We start from the raw sequence: 19,493 nt of genomic DNA on the forward strand, positions 1-19,493 counted from the left end.
ACTTCCAGCCCCCAGAATTGTCCAAAGGCAGCTTTCTCTGAAACCAGGGATCAACTATCTAAAAATAAACAAAGAAACCCCAATAGGCTGGAAACAAAGATATTTGCAAGCCCAGACCTGGTCCTGAGAAAGTCAACTATTGAGAGCTCTTGTGCTCCTGAGTCCCTGTGCCTGGGATGGCATGCTCCAGCCTGTCGGGTGGCCCCGGCTTGGCAGGCATTTTACCCCAGCGCCTTCCTTCCTTGCTTGTAGAACTCTTGCCATGTAGCCTCTTCTAAAGACGCAGTCTCCTCCTCCCCGAGATACAACTTCCTCTGGTTCAGAAGGCCACATTTGGCTGGGAGGCTTCTCCTCCCTTCCAGTTTCTGTTGAAGGGCAGGGAGCGAGAATGCCGACTTGAACTCTTACGATTGAATTAGGCCAGAGGCTTCCATCTTTCACCCACAGCATGTTATATTAGCTGCATGGTCTCCTTGCTTGAAAGACTTTCGACTTTTTAATAAGTAACTGTCAATCAGAGCTTATGGTCTTTGTGGCATGATAACTGAGTTCATAATAAGACCAGCCCAAAGTAAAGATATAAAAGTATGTGGTTTCCTTATGCCCTGTGAGATGTTGAAGGAGCTCCAAGGCACCTAAAATGACTTCAGAGGACATGTGGCATTGGAGGACTTAGCTTGGAACCTCTAACCTTGTTCTTTCTGGCTTAGATGATCAGTTCTGCCTGGGCACTAGGTGATGAATTACAGAGTCCCTGTCTCTACCACACACAAGCACTCACACCCAGGGTGGTGTTCTTTCTGACTGTTCACAGTGACACCAATCACCATGGCACCAGACATGAAGAACCACCCTAGAAGGAAACCATTGCCAACTCTCAGAATTCTGAGCTTTCCGTTCCACATTCCTGCCTTCCTCTCTCTGTCTTCTCTGATTTCTGCAATCCCTTTTTATCTCTACTTTTAACTGTCCCGTATTTTTACAGATTTTTTTTGTTGAGACAGAGTCTATAGCAAGTCATCTTAAGTATTTTTTAGGAGGAGGCAGATTATCACACGAGGGAGACAGCTGTTTGGTCTTAGAGTTGAGTCTCTGTGCTTTTGAGCCGTAGCTGATCTAATCAGACTTTGCATGGTTCTGGACGGAAACTCTGGAACACCCTCCTTAGCTCCACAAAATGTCGACATCTTTCTAGCTTGCTTTTTCTTCTGTTTATTTTTATGAGAAAAAGACAAATGTTCAACCAGTGCTTACTATGGGTAAGCCAGTCATTCAATCTTCACAACAGCCCTGGTGATAGGTGTTAGGTTGAGGCTTATAAAATGGCCATTTTTGTAAGTCAAAATGGTCAAATATCAGCAATTTCATATGTAATATTTTCATCCTCTTTACACAGATGAGAAAACAGCAGCACAGAGAGATCAGATAATATCCCCAAAGTCACACAGCTAGTATGTCATTAAAGCCCAGGAGGTCTGACTTCAGGATCTGACCCTTACCGCCTGTGCTACCTATGCCTCTACAGGCCAAGGCCAAGAGTGTCTTTTAAATCCCAGGAATAACCTCGGAGTTTGCCAGAAGTGAGGCTCAGAATACTGACCGAGGCATAGATGATTAGAGACCCAGAGGGCCTCAGAGGTCCTGGATCCTGGCCCTGTCCTGTTACATCTCCTAACATCCTAAATAGTGAGTGTTCCCTGCTATTCAGACAAACAACCTGAGGGTCTCGAATGCTGTTGAAACATAAAAGGAAATCCAGTTGTGTCCCCAAGGTGTATTTTCTAAGATGGAAGAGGGTGCTGTTGTATTTCCAAGTGATGCAGCAAAGGGTGATATGAAAAAGTACTTCTGATTAGCACAAATTCTGCCTGCCGTGACCGCGGCCCCTGAGCACCCTGGTTAGTTTAGGGCTCGGCACGGTAGAGAGGCCTGCAGTCAACTCAGGGCCTGGCGGCCTGCCTGGTGCAGACAGAGCCTGGGCGGTGGGGAGGGGCCGGTAGCTTGTCTTTGCACCCCCACCCCTGTCACTCTTTGGCAGCAGTTACCTGGAGGCTTTCCCTGATTCTTTGGGGGGAAAAAAGAGGCATCCATAGAAGCCAACCCACTTTGCACACACCCTGAAGTCCACCTCCCTGCACGTCTTGCCACACCTAGAACACTGGGGTGAAATACAACACCCGTGTAGCTGTGACCCTTTGCCTTCCTGCAGCAGATCACTTCGCTCCTCTTCCACTTCCTAACACCCAAGACCAAGAGACCGAGATAAAGACAGATGCAGGGGTCTAAGCTTGTGGCCTTTTGGGCCCTCTCGCCATCAAGCACCATGATGGGGCTACTTGTTAGTGACGAGTTGAATGTAGGTGTGCATGTGTGCATCTGGTGAGTTAGATGCTGTCGTACAGGGCCCGGTGTGTTGCCTTTCTGATTAGCTCCATTGGATCCGGGCCCCTTCTTCAGCAAGTATGTGCTTGGTTGGCCTGTGTGACTAGTCTGTGGTGTGTGTGTGTGTACACATGTGTGCTCACATTGCTCACGTGACTCTGCCTGCCTCCCTGACAGATCGTGAACTGTCCCAGGATGGTGTCTGCGCCTTCTGTTACTCCGCTATCCCCTCGCTGCCTGTGCCTGGCACAGAGTGGACCTGCAGTAAATAGCTGATTGTTGCCAAGTGCCAGAATTTGTGCCTAGGAGATGCCTGATTGCCAATGTTCATTGGCAGATTGGGCATATGTTGGTGAACATGTGGGATCCTATGTTATGGGGGCAGAGCAGTGTAGCTGGGTGTCTCCTGGAGACTTTCTACTTACAAGGCTTAGTCAGAGTGCTGGGTGACCATCAGGGCCCTGGTGACTGGGGCTGGCCTGACAGTGTTTGACAGACAGGCAGGGCTTTGCTAACAGGACTAGGTTGTTGGCACGGCTCTCAGCGGGGTGCACTCGTCTGTGTCCAGACATGGTTTTAATTCTCCTGCTAAATGCCCTGTCACTGGGAATTGAGATTGTTTCTGCAGTGTGGCCCAGGACAGCGAGATTAATTTATCATCTGGAATCTTTAGCGAGACCCATTCTATCCTTTATGATCCTCCTGGCCATGCTTTCCTGAACTGCTAATTTCTCTGCCATTTCTCTCAATTAGCTGTAGATTAATGGCAAAGCTGGTCAGATCCCCCCTCCCTGGAGATCTTCCAAGCTCTGCTTCCCTGGAGCTGCCCAATCTGCTGCATCAGCATCTGGTTCAGACTCCAGGAAGGCTGCACCCGGTGTCTGTGGCTCTGGGGGCGAGCAAGCCCCCATGCCATCTGGGGCTGCTTCTCTGTGGGTGGAGGGGGTGTGAACAGTTGTCCACGGAGCACCTCATGAGGTGAGTGTGTCTGCTGCATGTGACTTGACATGTGGATTCTGGAGAGGCAGTGAGATATCTGTCTGTCTCTGAACCTAGCCTTGTGAGTTGACATACATACAGTTTTTCACTTAGTGTTTTGGGTTAGGGGGAGTCAAGGGGGAGAAAGAGGGTCTGGGTGTGCTGTTGTGTGATGGGCCACACGTATGGCCAGATCATTCATGGAGGAGCACCGGGACTGGTGCCAATTTGCAGATGACCAGAGAGGCGGCTGAGACTGGAAGACATGGCTACTGCCCCTTCCCTCGCTCTGCTGCTGTGCTCCAGAGCCCCATGCCATCCCTCTGCTCTCCCCACAGGTGCCTACCTGGTGCCCTACCTGGTGCTGCTGATCATCATCGGGATCCCGCTCTTCTTCCTGGAGCTGGCTGTGGGCCAGAGGATACGCCGCGGCAGCATTGGTGTGTGGCACTATGTGTGTCCCCGCCTGGGAGGCATCGGCTTCTCCAGCTGCATAGTGAGTCAGGGCAGGCGCTGAGCGGGAGACAGGGGGCTGCTCCTGGGCATTGGTGAGGAGCTCACTGAGTTTCCAGCCCAGAGTCCTACATCAGGACAGGGGCAGGGAGGGGGATCCTCAACATGGGAATTACTCCCAGCCGGGGTTTCAGGACTCAGTCACTGTGTTTCCTAAACTGAAAGTTGACCACATTGCCTGAAACAGCATGAAGATTTGCCGTTGGTGCTAAGGAGGAAAAGCTGGGATGTATTCACAAGGGGCTGCCTGGGACAGCTCAGCCAGAGTTCTCTGGGGACATATGAACTAGTCCAGATGCCCTTCTTTGCTTACCGGTCCCTCAGCTCCCAATGAGGGAGGTCCCTCCTCTTTCCTCGGTCAAAGACTATTTATTTATTTATTTATTTTTAGAGACAGGGTTTCACCACATTGGTCAGGATGGTCCTGAACTCCTGACCTTAGATGATCCACCCGTCTCAGCCTCCCAGAGTATTGGGATTACAGGTGTGAGCCACTGCACCCAGCCAGTCAAAGACTATCTTAATGGGGCAAGGAGGGAGCTCAAGAAAAGGCAGGCCTGGGGCTCAGGGTCTCCTTGCCATTTTGCTGTGCCAAAGAGCAGAGTTGGAGGACTCACACAGGAAACTTAGGGTCAACCCAAGGAGGGTGAGGCTTTGGAACAGCAAGAGACAGGGAGACCCCACTGGCCCCAGCTGGAGAACTCTGTGAGGGCTCCAGCCTCATCCGCAAGTTACAGATGAGACCCTGCTCAGAGCTCTAGGTAAGAAAATTGAGCATCCCTTAAGGGAAAAGTCTACAGGGGCCCATGCTCACTGCTCACACGTGGGATAAAGACTGGCATGAACTTCTGGAAGGGACTAAGGATTTCACCAGCTGGCAGTAGGGCCAGCCCAAACCTGCCTCAGTGAGAGACTGGGAGAGGGCTTATCGCATCCTCCCAGCTCTCATGCCAGCCATCAGCTTTGCACTGGCCAACGCCGGGTATTCTGCTGGGACTGGCTGTGTGCTGAGACACAGGAGTGTGTGTGTGGTCTCCCGCTTGGACTGAAAGGACCCAAGTAAAGGAAGTGGGCGTCTCACTCTGTGCTCCCAGTATGTTCTGCTGTATGAGCACCTGCTCCTGCACACATGTGCTCAGGTGAGACTGACGAAGCAAGTGGCCCTCAGCTCTCACACTGACGCTGCCCATCTCACTGATGCAGGAGGGAGCCATGCCTCTGGAAGGGGCCCCTCTGTGTCCAGAGGGGATGCAGCAAATCCCTGCCCATAGAAACATTGCTTGAACCTTCAGGCCAAGTCCATGCTCTCCTATTTTAAATAAAATTCTGCCAATGTTACTGTGTTTCCTGGAGATGAACTGTGCCATCTTTCTAGAGGCAGGATGCTAACATGCCCAAGAGAGAGCTGAATCCACAAGAAACACCCACAAAGTCTCTCAAAGCACAGCAGTCTGGCTCCATTTACCACAGGGGCCAAAGCCCTGCATGCCTTCACAGCCCTGGAGGGCGTCTTTGTCATTACAATCTTGAGTCATCAGGAAGGGAGGAGGAGAAAGTACTTCAAGTATCTTAGAAGAATTTCAAACTGGAAAGGATTAAAATTTTAAGAGTTTGTTGCTTAAAAGAGAGAACTTTAATATCTGAAAAATTCCTTCGTGGATTCCCTGAATACCAGATGAATGGAGGGCGAGGGGAGCTCCTCCACGGCCCACACCCCACCCCTCCTGTGCCTCCCTGGAGGCTGTGCTGCTGTGTTCTTTGGCGCTGCCCATGTGCTGGGCCTCGGGTAGAGCGTAGGGGCAGGGCGGATTTGCCTGCAGCCTCGGTGACCCCGTGGTGGGATTGTCCCCAGGTCTGTCTCTTTGTGGGGCTGTATTATAACGTGATCATTGGGTGGAGCATCTTCTACTTCTTCAAGTCCTTCCAGTACCCCCTGCCCTGGAGCGAATGTCCTGTCATCAGGAATGGGAGCACGGCAGGCAAGTATGGGGCCCAGACGGGGATGCCAGCCAGCTCTGTTCCGGGAAGGGGTCTCACGGCTTAGTGCACACATTTGAAATTTCAAACTTGTTGTGTCACCTTGGATAAGTCACTTAACATCTCTGATCCTCATTTCCCCTTCCCCAGGGAAATGGTCTCTTTTCCAGCCTATTTCTTACGGAGATTAAATAAAATAACGAGTGTAGGTAAAACTCTGGAAATTGTGGCTTTAGTTGTTATTACCCACCCTGTTATTCCACTTCACAGATGAGGCCCTGAAGCGACTTTCCCATGTTCACACCACTCCTCTAACCAATGATCTGGGGTGAGAATCTAGGTCTCTAGCCCCCAGCTCAGGACATTTCCCAAGGAACTTTAGGCCAATTCAGCCTCACCTTTCTTACCTCCCATGGAGAGACATGGGCAGGGGGAGGCATGGGTGGGAATCAGCCAGGCCAGTGTGTCCTGAAGCCTCCCAGACCCCACTGGGAACCTAGGATTCCTTGGGGTCTGCCAGATCCTAGCTAACCCAGAATGAGCGCAGCCCCTCCCAGCTGCCCACCCTCAGCTGCTCCCTTGCCCACTGCTGCCCTGAGTGGGGGTCCAGCAGAGGAAGTGACCCCATAGGCCCCACCACTGAGGCCCTGTGACTTTGCTGCTATTTCAGTGGTGGAGGCAGAGTGTGAAAAGAGCTCAGCTACTACCTACTTCTGGTACCGAGAGGCCTTGGACATCTCTGACTCCATCTCGGAGAGTGGGGGCCTCAACTGGAAGATGACCCTGTGCCTTCTCGTGGCCTGGAGCATCGTGGGGATGGCTGTTGTTAAGGGCATCCAGTCCTCGGGGAAGGTGAGTGCTGGGGGGCACCTAGGACCCAAATGGGGAGCAGCAGAAAGACATAGAGGGCACAGGGCTGAGAATTCCAGGCTGCCTCCTGCAGGGTCTTCCAGGTGGGCTTGGGCTCTGATGGCTCTGGATGATGACACAGGCCCCCAGGGGAGGGCATGGGAATATCACTGCTGTAGTGTTGTTCATCATAGACAGCCCACCTGGAATGGAATAGCTGGAGAGGCATTGCCCTGAACCCCAACTGCTTCCATACTCAGATAACTCAGGCCTGCTCTGCAAACATTAGTGAGGAGGAAAACTAGAAGTACTGACCCAGGGACATCTGTCTAGATTCTAGACCATCAGTTTACCAAGAGCAAAAGCCCCAGAAGAGCCTGCTTTGGGCAGGTTTAGGTGAAAACCAGCAACTTGCCATGGCTATAGCTAAAGGGCCCTTTGAGCAGGTAGATGCAATGAGTGACGGGGGCAGCTCCATAGGTGTCTCTGAGGGGCAGAACAGCCAACTCCCACACCTCTTCCTAGCAGTTCAGATGCCCTTTAAATAAGGGCCCTTTCAGCAGGCGCGGTGGCTCACACCTGTAATCCCAGCACTTTGGGAGGCCGAGGAGGGTGGATGACAAGGTCAAGAGATCGAGACCATCCTGGCCAACATGGTGAAACCCTGCTTCTACTAAAAATACAAAAATTAGCTGGGTGTGGTGGCGTGCACCTGTAGTCCCAGCTACTTGGGAGGCTGAGGCAGGGGGATTGCTTGAACCTGGGAGGCAGAGGTTGCAGTGAACCAAGATCATGCCACTGCACTCCAGCCTGGTGACAGAGCGAGACTCCATATCAAGAAAATAAATAAATAAGGACCCTTTTTTACTTGTCACCTATCAGTATTCATGTGCTGCCAGGGATGGAAAGGCTTACATTAGAGATCCTGTATCCCAGTCTACTCATTTTACAGATGAGGAAAATGAGGCCCAGAGAGGGAAAAGCACCTTAGCTAACATCATGCAGCCAGTCAGTCTCAGAGCTGCAACTAGGACCCTGGCTGTTTGAGGCTTCAGGTTCTTTACCGGTTTTGATGAGCAAGGAAGCTAAGCTCTAAAAAGGTAGAATGCAGGGTCTTCTGGGTGGAAAGAGAAGATTTAAAGCCACTGACCTCTTCCTCTCTGGAGGCCGAAATAGTAGCTGATGCTTCTTGGTACTTCTCAGGTACTGCCACCTGTATGAAGGCATTTGGTCCACAGCATTTTGAGTTAGGGATGATTACACCCATTTTAGAGATGAGGAGGCGGAGGTACATGGAGGCTAAACAAGATGCCTGAGGTCACTTGTTAATACATGGTAGAGCCAGGCTCAGAACTCAGGCAGTCTTAACGGCAGACATGTATTCTCATGGCCTTTACACCACCCTGTTCACACAGCCCTCTTCATTTGTTTCAGTGCAGCAAACATTTTGTGAGCATCTTTTCTTGTGAGAGGCTGTGTGCCAGGCATGCAGGAATATAGAAATGTGCAAGAACTGCTGTGCTAGAGAAGAGCACACGGTTCATCCTCACAAGGCGCTGGGGACTTCTTCAGATGGCTACTGCTTGGGAGCCATGTCTGTAACCTCCTGGAAGTCTTCCGTCAAGGGAGCTCTAAGGACGGGAGATTCTTAGGGGGTCCACTGGGGGAATGAGACAGGGGAGAATGAGGAGGGGGGAGCACAGGATTATCTTACCCCTTTGGCAGCCCTGTTGGGTGAGGAGGCTGTTAGCTCAGCCCTACCAGCTCTGGAAAGGAGAAAACCAACCCCAGGCCCAGCCATGCAGACTCCGGCTTGTCCTGTTCCTGCCACTACCTTGGCTCCATGCCAGATGTATGGCGGGTTTGGCCCTGTGCCCAGGGGTTCCAGGGCTCTGCTTTCTGCTGCCCTGGAAAGCAGAAAGAGAGGCAGCTCATGCACCCCAAAGGTGAGCAGGGATGGGGGGTGCCAGCTGCAGGAAGGGCTCTACCTGATGGTGGGTTCCTGTCTTCTCTCCAGGTGATGTATTTCAGCTCCCTCTTCCCCTACGTGGTGCTGGCCTGCTTCCTGGTCCGGGGGCTGTTGCTGCGAGGGGCAGTTGATGGCATCCTACACATGTTCACTCCCAAGGTAAGCGTTTGAGGCTCCCACAGGCCAGGGAACAGCAGCAGGTCTACCTGGCTTGGTCAGCTTCATGCAGTTTAATGTACTCTAAACACCTGCTGTGTGTTGTTGGGTATTGTGCCAGGCCCTCAAGGTTCCCAGGAGAGGCATGTCACATCAATTTGGGTGAAATTAGAAAAAGCTTCAGCAAGGAGGTAACATTTGAAAGAGCCTCAGGGAGAAGGTAGGATTGCAGTGAGTAGCCATAGGACATTATAATCAAAGGGAACTGCCTGAGCAAAGGTGTGGGAAAACACTGGGCATGCTTGAAGCAACAGTGGGAAGTCAGGTTTGGCTGGGGCATGAGAGCAGGGATCTTCATTCATTCATATTCATTCATTCATTCATTCATTCATTCATCGGGGCTTTCATTGCATGGCAGTAGGAACAAAGAAGATGCCTAAGAGAAAAAAGCTCCCCCTGGGAATCTCCCCTCGTACCCAAATCAGAGGAAAGAAGTTGCTATTTTATCAAAGATAATAGACTACATGAGTGGTGATTTTAACCTTACCAAAGTTATTTATACTTCCTCCTAATTCTCTGAATAGCCCAGGGAGCAATATGAGCAGGATCACTGTTCACATTTCACAGAGGGTGCAGCAGAGGCACGGGCATCCTGAAGATGTATACCCAGGTTCCCTAAAGATGGTCTGTTACCACTCATGGCCTTGCCTCTCAATGACCCTTCAGACGACTGGGCACAACTGGCATGCCTCAGTCCATGGAGGAATAAAAGATTTTCAGATGCAGATTAGCACTCCCTTCAAGTTGCCCCAAGTCATGTACATTAGAAACCCCAGCTGGTCAGGCTGAGAGTCTACCTCTAAATGCAAGCTGATCAGTAGCAACCAGCAGGAGCTGGTGAGACTCTAGCCCATGGGCCAGGGTCAGAGCTCAGCCAGGCCAGCTTGAAGGCCTCAGTGTTCATTGGTGTCACCTTGCACATGTATGTACACACACACACACACACACACACACCCTTTACACAAACAGTTCATGCAGGATGATACAGGAAGAAGAACCCAGATCTGATAGGGTTGGAAACCCCCTAGGCTCCTGATGTTTGTTGGTTGGCACTAGCTATGGCGTATACTACTCCGTCAAAGGCACTCTAAGGACGGGAGATTCTTAGGGGTCCACTGGGGAAATGAGACATGAGACAGTGCCTAAATAGTCCCTCATTGTTCTTGGTTATAACATCTGAGATTTACACATGACCAACTTCAAAGGTTATGAAGCACTTAACAATCTCCTGCGGCATGATTGTGAATCCTGTGCCATGTAGCTCCCCATAGAGTTGTTGTAAACATGTGATACCTGACAAAGAAAAAATAAAACCCTGGTTTCTTTGGGGGAAAACAGGCATGAAAAGAAAGCCAACTGCTTTTAAGGAATTCTAACTGTATCTCTAGAACGATGATCAGTCTAAAATACTCACTTCAGTTTTCCAGTTCTACTTTACTAAACTTTAGGAGGAAATTAGATATTTTGGCATTGTTCCTAAGTGAGGAACTTCACAAAGGTCTCCACGTGAGCCCCTCAATGGTGTTAAGAGCCCCCTATATGTAACTCTAGGAGCAAGACGAACAGATGCACAGGAGCAGCTACTGGTCTCAACATGCAAAATACTTCTCCCCACTGGATTTGGACACACTTTAAATGATCTCTTTAGTGATGAAATATCTCATGCACTTAAACACATATCTAATCATATAATAAAAATTCTTAAGAAATAAAGTATTACAGATGCCACTAAAGTGCCAGTGTAGCCCTCCCTGGTCCCATTCCCTTCCCTTCCCAAAGAGAGCGACTGTCTTACTCCATTCCTGCTGCTATAACAAAAGTACCTTAGACTAGATAATTTATAAACAATTGAAATTGATTGCTCACAGTTCTGGAGGTTGGAAAGTCCAAGATCAAGGCACGAAGCCTCAGTGTCTGGTGAGGACTCTCTGCTTCAAAGATGGTGCTTTCTCACTGCGTCCTCACATGGCAGAAGTTCAAGGGAGCTCAGTTGAGCCTCTTTTATAGGGGCAGTAGTCCCATCAGGGCTCCACTGTCATGACCTAATTACTTCCCAAAGACCCCCACGTCTTAATACTGTCACACTGAATATTAGGTTCTATCATGGGAATTTTCAAAGGACACCAACATTCGGATTGCAGCAACCACTATCCTGAATTTGGGATTTGTCTTGCTCATACAGTCTTTGAAATTTGTTATGCATGTGTGTGTATCCATAAACAATGTTTAGCATTTCTGCATACTTTTAACCTTTACACAAGTGGCATTATATTATATGTATTGTGCAACTTGCTTTCATTTTTGCTTAACATGATTTTCTAAGATTTACTGATTGTGGTATGTCGCTCTGGTGCATAAATTTTCATGGATGGATAGTATTTCACTGTAGGACTAAACTGAAATTTATTTATTCATTCTCTAGTTAATGATCATTTGTTTACAGTTTTCACCATTGGTAATAATGCTGCAATAAACACTAACAGGCCTTTGTGCATACATGTTTTTCAGGGTGTATATGTTTAGGAGTGGAATTGCTGTCTCAAAGGGTATACATATCTTCAGTCTTATTAGATGTTGACTGAATTGCACTCCCAAATGGTTGTATCTGCTAACACTCCCACAAGTTGCACATGAAAATCCCAGTTGTTCCACATTTGTCAGACTTCAATTTCTGCCAATTAGATGGATGCAAAACGGTTTATGCACACTTTGAGCAGTAAGGGGTGTTTCTTTCTAAAACAGTTTCCTGGATGTTCAGGAAACCATGTGAATCCACTGGCATTTGCAGAGGCCAGGGTCTTCATGAGACTTTAAAAAATCAAATCCAGGAGGCAGGTGAAGTGGTGTGTGCCTGTAATTTCAGCTACTTGGAGGCTGAGGTGGGAGGATCCCTTGAGTCTAAGAGTTAGATACCAGCCTGGGTAACAGTAGGGAAACCGCATCTCCAAAAAAAAATTAATTAATTAAAAATAAACATAAAAATAAAGTGATTTTCCTGAAGCTATACAGCGGCGAAAAGCAGAGGCAAACCTGAGCTCAGGTCCACAGACTCCACATCCATGCTCTCCAGCTGATAAACTGGCTTCATGAAAATTGGTGGCTGAAGGCAAGGTGGCAAGAGTGGAGGGTTAAATAGAAATGTCCCCTAGTCTACAATTTCATCTATAATCATTCCTTCTTATATTCCTGGGAATGGCTAAAAACAAACCCATATTTTGGGGGATGGGCAGGAAAGGTTTTTTAGGAACAAAAACCCCATCACACTACTGCTAGTCTGCCTTTGCCCATCCCATACCCCACAGTTGAGCCAAGCTGGCTGAGAAGGAAGCTCTATGGGGCTCCATCCAAGCCTCCTCAGGGAGTCAGGCAAGTGAGGCCAATGGTGATAGCTGGGATGAAGTTCCTATTTACAAATCCCTCCAAATCATCTGCAGAAAGAGTGGGCTGACTCTCAGAAACAATTGCCTGACAGTCTGTAGGTGGCAAACTATAGTTGCAGAGCCATGACTGTTTCAGCACGATATTGGGGAGATATGAGGGCTCCTAGGAGCCATTTCAATGAGTTCTTGCCATAGAATGGTGCTGTAAATTACCAGATCGCTGTCCTAGCTGTCCATGCTGTGCACTGCTCCATTCGTGACATCCCCAGGGGTCGTGCTGTTTAGTACCCCTGGCAGAGTCCAAAAGTTTTTGGCCAGGGCATCTCCAAACCCCTGTGGGAGAAGCATAGGCACTCCACAGATTATGCTAAATGACCTAGAAGGTCTTCCCTTCCACAGAGCCTTCTAACATCAGAAATAATTCAGGCTATAAGACCTGGCCTTTGCAATTCATGTCTTCAAGCAGACAGTTACCGGGTATAATGAATACAACGTGGCCAGGCTGCCATGATGCTCCATTCGCATCGTTGACAGGTCAGTAACTCACGTTGACGGCGAATGAACTTCTTGAATTCCTTGGGCAGCTTTTCTCCCGATTACTTTCTCTCCATGTAGTTAAAAACCCAGGTCAGCATGGGCTACCATGCAATTAATCACGTGATTTGTTCAATATAAAGTGGTAGATTACGGTAGAATTTTAAACTACCAAAACATTCAGGGAATGTTTATAAAAATTACAACTGTTCATGTCCTTCAGCCCAGCAATTTTACTTCTACATATTTGTCCTACAGATGTCCTCATACATAAGCAGAACGATCATTGTACAGTGTTGATCATTCCAGCATTTGTTTGGTGGAAAAACATTGAAAACAGCCCAAATAACCATCATTCACTTATTCATTCAACAAAGGTTTATTGAATGCCTGTTACATGCCAGGCACTGTTCTGAGTCCTGGGATCTAGCAGTGAATAAAAAAGACAGACTTCCCAGTCCTCAGGGAGCTTACGTTCCGGTGGAGGGAGACAGATATTGACAGATAATATAAGATAAAAAAATTGTCATTAACTGTTGATGCCAAGGGGAAAAATAAAGCAGAAAAAGAAGATTTAGGGCATTTGGGGAGATGAGTTGCAGTTATGAACAGTATGGTCAAGGAACTCCTCGCTGAGAAGTGACATAAGAGTGAAGACCTGAAGGAGGTCAGGGAATAGGCTATGTGGATATTTGGAAGTAATGTGTTCCATTCCAAACAGAGGAAACAATGAGTGAAAAGGGCTTGGCTTGAGACTGGCTGTGGCTGGCATATTCAAGGAGGCCAGTGTGGCTTGAACAGGAGGGGAAAGAGGTAGGACATATGGTGCGTGGCAACGTACACCTGGATCATGAGGGTCCTGGAGGTGAAGGTAAGAAGTTTGACATTTACTCTGGTGAAAAGAGAAACCAGTGAGAGTTTTGAGCAGAGGAGCAGCATGATCTGACTTCTGTCTTAGGACGATCACTCTAAGCCTCTTAATGGCTTCTGTAGAAAATCCGAGGGAGTAAGGACAGGACAGGGAGGCCTGCTAGGAGGTCCTCCAGGTGAGAGAGGACTGGGGTTTGAGCCCAGGTGATGGCAAGGGGTGTGATGAGTGTTGATTTGATGGAAGATACTTTTCGGAAGCAGCGTCAACAGGATTTGCTGTTGAATTCGTTGTGAGGTGTAAGAGGAAGAAAAGAATCAAGGATGACTGTGGCCCTTTACATGAGCAGCTGGAAGGATGGAGTTGACATTTATGGAGATAGGGAAGACAGTGGAGGGAGCAGATTTGGTGGGGAACATCAAGAGTACTTTTTTGGACATGGCAGGCTTAAGATATCAAATAGATCTCCACATGGAGATGCTGAGGAGGCAGTTGGATGTACGGATCTAGAGATCAGGTGTGGAAGTATACATTTGGGAGTCTGGGATAACAGAGAGAATTTAAAGCCATGGATTGGTTCACAATCACCTAGAGAATGAACAAAGACAGAGAAGAGAGCTGAGCACTGGGGTCCTGGTGTTTAGAGGTTGAGGGAGGGATGGGTGGGCTGAGGGTGTGTGAAGAATAGGAGCAGAGAGAGAGACAGGCAGGCTGACAGACAGACAGACAGACATTCTAGAGGCAGAATGAAGAAAATGTTTTAAGAAAGAGGGAATGATTAGCCATATCCAAAGCTGCTGAGAGGTCAGGTGACGAGGTCTGAGAAATGACTGAGGCACTTGGCAACAGAGGGGTCACTGGTGACCTCAACAAGAGCTACTTCGGTGGAGTGCTGAGGACAAAGCTAACAATAATGGGTTGAAGGGAAAATGGGAGGTGAGGAATTGGAGACAAGAAATAGATACCAGTTATTCTCAGGAGTTTTGCTGTAGAGGAGCAGAGAAACAAGAAATGGGATGGTAACTGGAGAGGGCCATGGGGTCGAGGGTGTTATTACACAATTTACATGATAGAAATAATCCATTATACACCACTGGTGGGAATGTGAATGGTATAATGGCTTTGGAAAACAGCCTGGCAGTTCCTCACAAGGTTAAACAGAGTTAGCATATGACACAGCAATTCCACCACTAGGCACCAAGAGAACTAAAAGCAGATTCACACAAAAACTTGTACACAAATGTTCATAGCAGCATTGTGCATTATAGCCAAAAAGTAGAAACAACCCAATGGCCATCAACTGATGAATAAATTTTTAAAAGACGGTATATCCATACAATGGGATATCATCCAGCCATAAAAAGGAATGAGGCAGTGATACACACTGCCATGCAACTCCGGAAAACCTTAAGGTAAGTGAAAGAAGCCAAACACAAAAGACCTCACATGGTATGATTCCAATGATATGAAATGTCCAGATTAGGTGAATCCGTAGAGACAGAAGGTGGATTAGCAGTAAGGACTGGGCTTGTGGCAAGGTTGGGGGAGTCATGGGGACTGACTGTATGTGTATGGGCTTTCTCTTTGGGGTGATGAAGAGATTTTAAAGTTGAGTGTGGTAATAGTTACACAACATACTAAAACGACTGAATTGTGCACTTAAAAATTTTGAAAAAGAGGAGGAAGTTTACGTTGCAGGAGAGGAGAAATGAGCAGGAGGGAGAGACTGCAGTACTCAGCTGCAGGAGTTGGTCTCAGCTAGGACCACACACAGTCCCCATAGCAGCTGGAGGGAAAGGCCAGCCCATGGAGTGGATGCTGGCAGGTGAGATGCTGTGGGGAAGAGCTCTCTTGATTGTGACATTTTTCTCAGTGATGTAGGAGACAAGGTGATCATCTGAGAGCAGGAATGGAGGAGGAGGACTTGGAGAGCTGAGGAGCAGTGAGTGTAGAGTAATTGTATAAGAGGTGGGGGGAATGTGTGGACAGCAGCAGCAAGAAGGGCCCCTGGAGGCTAGGGGTGGGGGGTGAGCAGTGGACTCTCCAGCGTGGAGATCGCTAACACTCTGCAACTCCAAGATTGACAGTTTTTCACATTTGAACGTCTCTGAAAGCAGACTGTTTCCAACAATCAGTGAGGTACTTACACAGCCTGTATTTTACAATGAATGTTTATTCTGTGCCAGGCACTGTTGTGTGCTCCTTGCATATATTAACCCATTTAAACCTTCTAACAACCCGGGAGAGGTTGGTACTCTTATTATCACCACTGTGTAGATGGGAAAACTGAAGCGCAAAGAGAGTGGGTAACTGTAGCGAGGAGGCTGAGTGGGCAAGAGCAGAAGGGGCAGTGTGCCAGGAGCTCTGGGACTCTGTGGGTTCCCAACTCAGCACATCAAGGAAGTGCCGAGTCTGGGAACAAGGGCAATGGCCCTAGGAGTGTGGAGAGCTCCATGACAACTCTGGTGTGGACAGTAGGGAAAAGAGGAGGACACTCACACATATTCATGTGCATGGACGTGTATGTGTATGTAATGTATATGTGTGTATTCTGCTGGTATATGTGTAAAGTATCACAGGAGGGGGACACAGGAAACTGACATCATGGGTACATCTGGAGAAGAAGAACCAGGTGTTCAGGATACAGGGATGAGAAAAAGGAGACAGAGGGATCAGAGGTGTGCATCAACTCCTAGAGAAGAGAAGTGGGATCTCTGCAAGTTCTAAAGGCCTAAGGGCGGAGGTTAGGGGTGGAGTTTCTTGACTCCCACAGTTAGAGAGAGGGCTTCTCAGCAGGATGATGAAGGTGGCCCAGCCTTATTACCAGAGTGTGGGCTCTGGAGCCAGATAATCTGGTTGAGACTAGCTCCTCACTCAGCAGTTGTTGGGCAAGTTCCTTTGTACTCAGGGCCTCAGTTTCCACAATGGCAAGATGGGTGGACAGTGGCAGCTTCCCAGTGGGGTTGTCGGGAAAGTGCTTGGGACAGCTCCTGGCAAGTGGAGAGCACGTGGTAAATGTTAGCTATTATTGTCTTCGTTCCTTGTGAAGGTGACACTGTTCTTGGGCAGGAGGAGCCCGGTGCTCCAGTGCCATCTGGTGCCTCATGGCCCTGGTTGGCTCCACACCAGCAGGTGCACAGCAGTGCTGAGAAGCAAGGGTGTGTGCTCCCGTCACGCATGCGCACAGGCTAGGGCGCAGCAGCTTCTTGTGGATTCAAAAGCATCATCATTCCCCTGAGTCTAACGTCTTGATACACTTTGTTTCCCTATTCGAGGAAGTAGTTCAGCCATTGTGCTGCAGAAGTGGTAGGAAGCTGTTGCTCTGTTTTAGAGCAGACACCCGGAGGAGGGGGTGTGCCTTCTTTTCTGAGGGAAAAGCCCATTGCCCATCTTCCTCTTGCAGTCACATCCTGATGCCTGGAAGGGGGATGGGGCTTTGTGAGTCTGGCCAGAACTTCATCCTCTGTTGTCACTTGTTAGAATCATGCACCATCACCCCAGGAGTCCTGGAAAGAGCCTCTTTAAATGCAAAAAACAACAGGCATTCTGTACTGAAGGTGCTAGGCTCAATTTACCCCCAGATTAGTGCTGGGCATCTGTGGTCATCTTCATCAGCAAGAGTACCCCTCCGAGCTGCAAGCTGAAAGGGAGTGTGCCCAGGGACCACTTGCACCAGGCATTTTTCTCCTCAGAGGTCAAGTTCACTCTCAGATGCTTCCCTGGGCCCTATCAATGTCAGATTTGGTTCCATCAATTTGCTGGGTGATGCGTATGTAGGTGATGGGTATTCATCACACTGTCTTCTCTACTTTTGTACATTTTATAATAAATATTCCATAATTTTTAGTGGAAAAAGAACAATCTCAACAAACAAACAAATTTTTGTTTCATCCAAAATCGTCCAATATTCCATCCTCCAAGAAATCTCCAAGCTATAGGGCCAGCTCTGATCTGCAGTTTAGGATTGTGGCATCCTCCCAGGAGTGGCTGCCTCCATTTATGAAATTTGGCCCTGAACTGTTACTAGGCTGAGGAATGTATTCACGTCTTCATTTATCCTAAACTTTTTTGGTTTAGGGAGTGACGGCAGTCCTAATGATGATATGAATTTAGGTCTTACAAGTAGTCTGGACTTTTTGTACAAATGATTGACATAGATACAAAGGAAACAATAACGAAAAAAAAAAAGAAAAGAAAAGAAAGAAAGAGGAGAGGAAAGGAGAATAAGATGAAGCCAGTGTTAAAATACCCATGTTTTAGAAAGTAGAACTTTGAAGTCCTAAGATCATCCTCTTGTTCTAGAAGACAGCATCTTAGCCCAAAAGGCTGCTACAACTTTGCAGCCCCATGTCTGGTCCCTCCTGCTCAGCTCACAACTCATAGCAAAAGGTCGGCTTTTGTCCAGTCTTTCTCTTGCTCCCAACTCACCTTCTGTCCCATGTGCCAGGCACTGTTCACACAAACATGAGCAGGAGATGGGCTGCACCCCTAAGCACAAAGTGTTGAAAGGAAGACGAGACACATAAACCTGCAACATGGATATTGACAAAAGCTGTGAGAATCCAAGGACCAGAGGCAATCAGGAAAAGCTTTAAAGAAGAGATGATAGTCATGCGGGTTTTGAGAAATATGTAGGAGTTCACCAGAAAGTAAATAGGAGGAAGGGAATTTCAAGCAAAAATTCCAGCCTAGGCAAAGGCCAGAGGTGTGAAAGACCATGGTGCTTTTGGAGAATAGTAAGTTACTTGCACTTAGAGTGCTCAGAACATAAAGGAATGAAAAAAGATTTTCTAGAAGACAGTGAGGAACCATCAGATTTTTCAACATGCAAGCAACATGACTAGAACTGTGCTCATCTTGTTTAAAAAACAAAAACAAAAAACAAAACTTCAGCTGGATTAAATGTAAAAGTTTAATTGAGCAATGAACGACTGGCGAATTGGGCAGCCTTCGGAGCCAGAGTAGGCTCAGAGAGTCCAGTGCAGAGCCACGTGATGGAAGAAGATTTATGGGCAGAAAAACGAAAGTGACTTACAGAAAATGGAAGTGAGGTACAGAAACAGCTGGATCGGTCACAGCTCGGCGTTTGCCTCATTTGAACTCGATTCAAACAGTTGGCCACATTTGATTGGCTGAAACTCAGTGACTGGCACAAGGGTAGGCTTCGGTCTATGTACACCTCCACTTGTAGTCTGGCCAGAAGTTCATCCTCTGTTGTCACTTGTCTTGTTCACGATGTACAGAGAAACCTTTAGGCCAAACTTAAAATATGTAAGGAGGCAGCTCTAGGCTAAACTGAATAATCTCAACATTCCTTCTCTTAGAAAATCTCATACTTCTTCCTAGTTAGAACTCAGCAAACTGCTCAGAATCCTCCCGTGAGGTCCTGGGAAAAGCGCCCAGGCTCCAGCAGATTGCGGTAGGGCTGTTGTGATTGACATTTGCGAATACCAGAGAAGGCCAGCCAGCATGCCTTCCAGGCATAAGTCACCTCTCTGCCCATTTCTGGAGCATTCTTGAAAGATTATTTTTCAAAAACTCACCCAAGAGATGGGAATTCACACAAGTCCTTTCCCAGTGGAACTATGATTATTTTCTTCTCCTTTTCTAGTCTCCAAATTTCTATTAAGCACAGTACAGGCCCCTATTCCCTTATCCACAATACCAAAATCCAAATAGCCCCACAAACAAAAGTTGGTTTTGATCCTCCAGAACTCATCTGGAAGCAAAATGACCTGCACAGATGTGAGGCTATTTATAGTCTTTATTGATTCACTTAGTGTGAATATTCCTATTTTGCCACAGAAATACTAATGTGTTTGATTAC

The 19,493-nt window shown here is 47.9% G+C and overlaps 1 protein-coding gene across 2 annotated transcripts in view; it reads left to right on the forward strand.

Moving 5' to 3' along the window:
• The window catches only part of SLC6A17 (solute carrier family 6 member 17), a 49,144-nt gene that overhangs the window by 17,570 nt on the left and 12,081 nt on the right, over positions 1–19,493 (forward strand). For both annotated transcript variants that reach the window (XM_017499304.1, XM_017499306.2), the window contains exons 3-6: positions 3,699–3,856; positions 5,726–5,852; positions 6,521–6,702; positions 8,717–8,827. In XM_017499304.1, the coding sequence (XP_017354793.1) occupies positions 3,699–3,856; positions 5,726–5,852; positions 6,521–6,702; positions 8,717–8,827 (578 nt within the window). The remainder of the gene's footprint in view (positions 1–3,698; positions 3,857–5,725; positions 5,853–6,520; positions 6,703–8,716; positions 8,828–19,493) is intronic.

The sequence above is a fragment of the Cebus imitator genome, unplaced genomic scaffold, assembly GCF_001604975.1.
Source record: "Cebus imitator isolate Cc_AM_T3 unplaced genomic scaffold, Cebus_imitator-1.0 Scaffold256, whole genome shotgun sequence".
Classification (NCBI taxonomy): Eukaryota; Metazoa; Chordata; class Mammalia; order Primates; family Cebidae; genus Cebus; species Cebus imitator.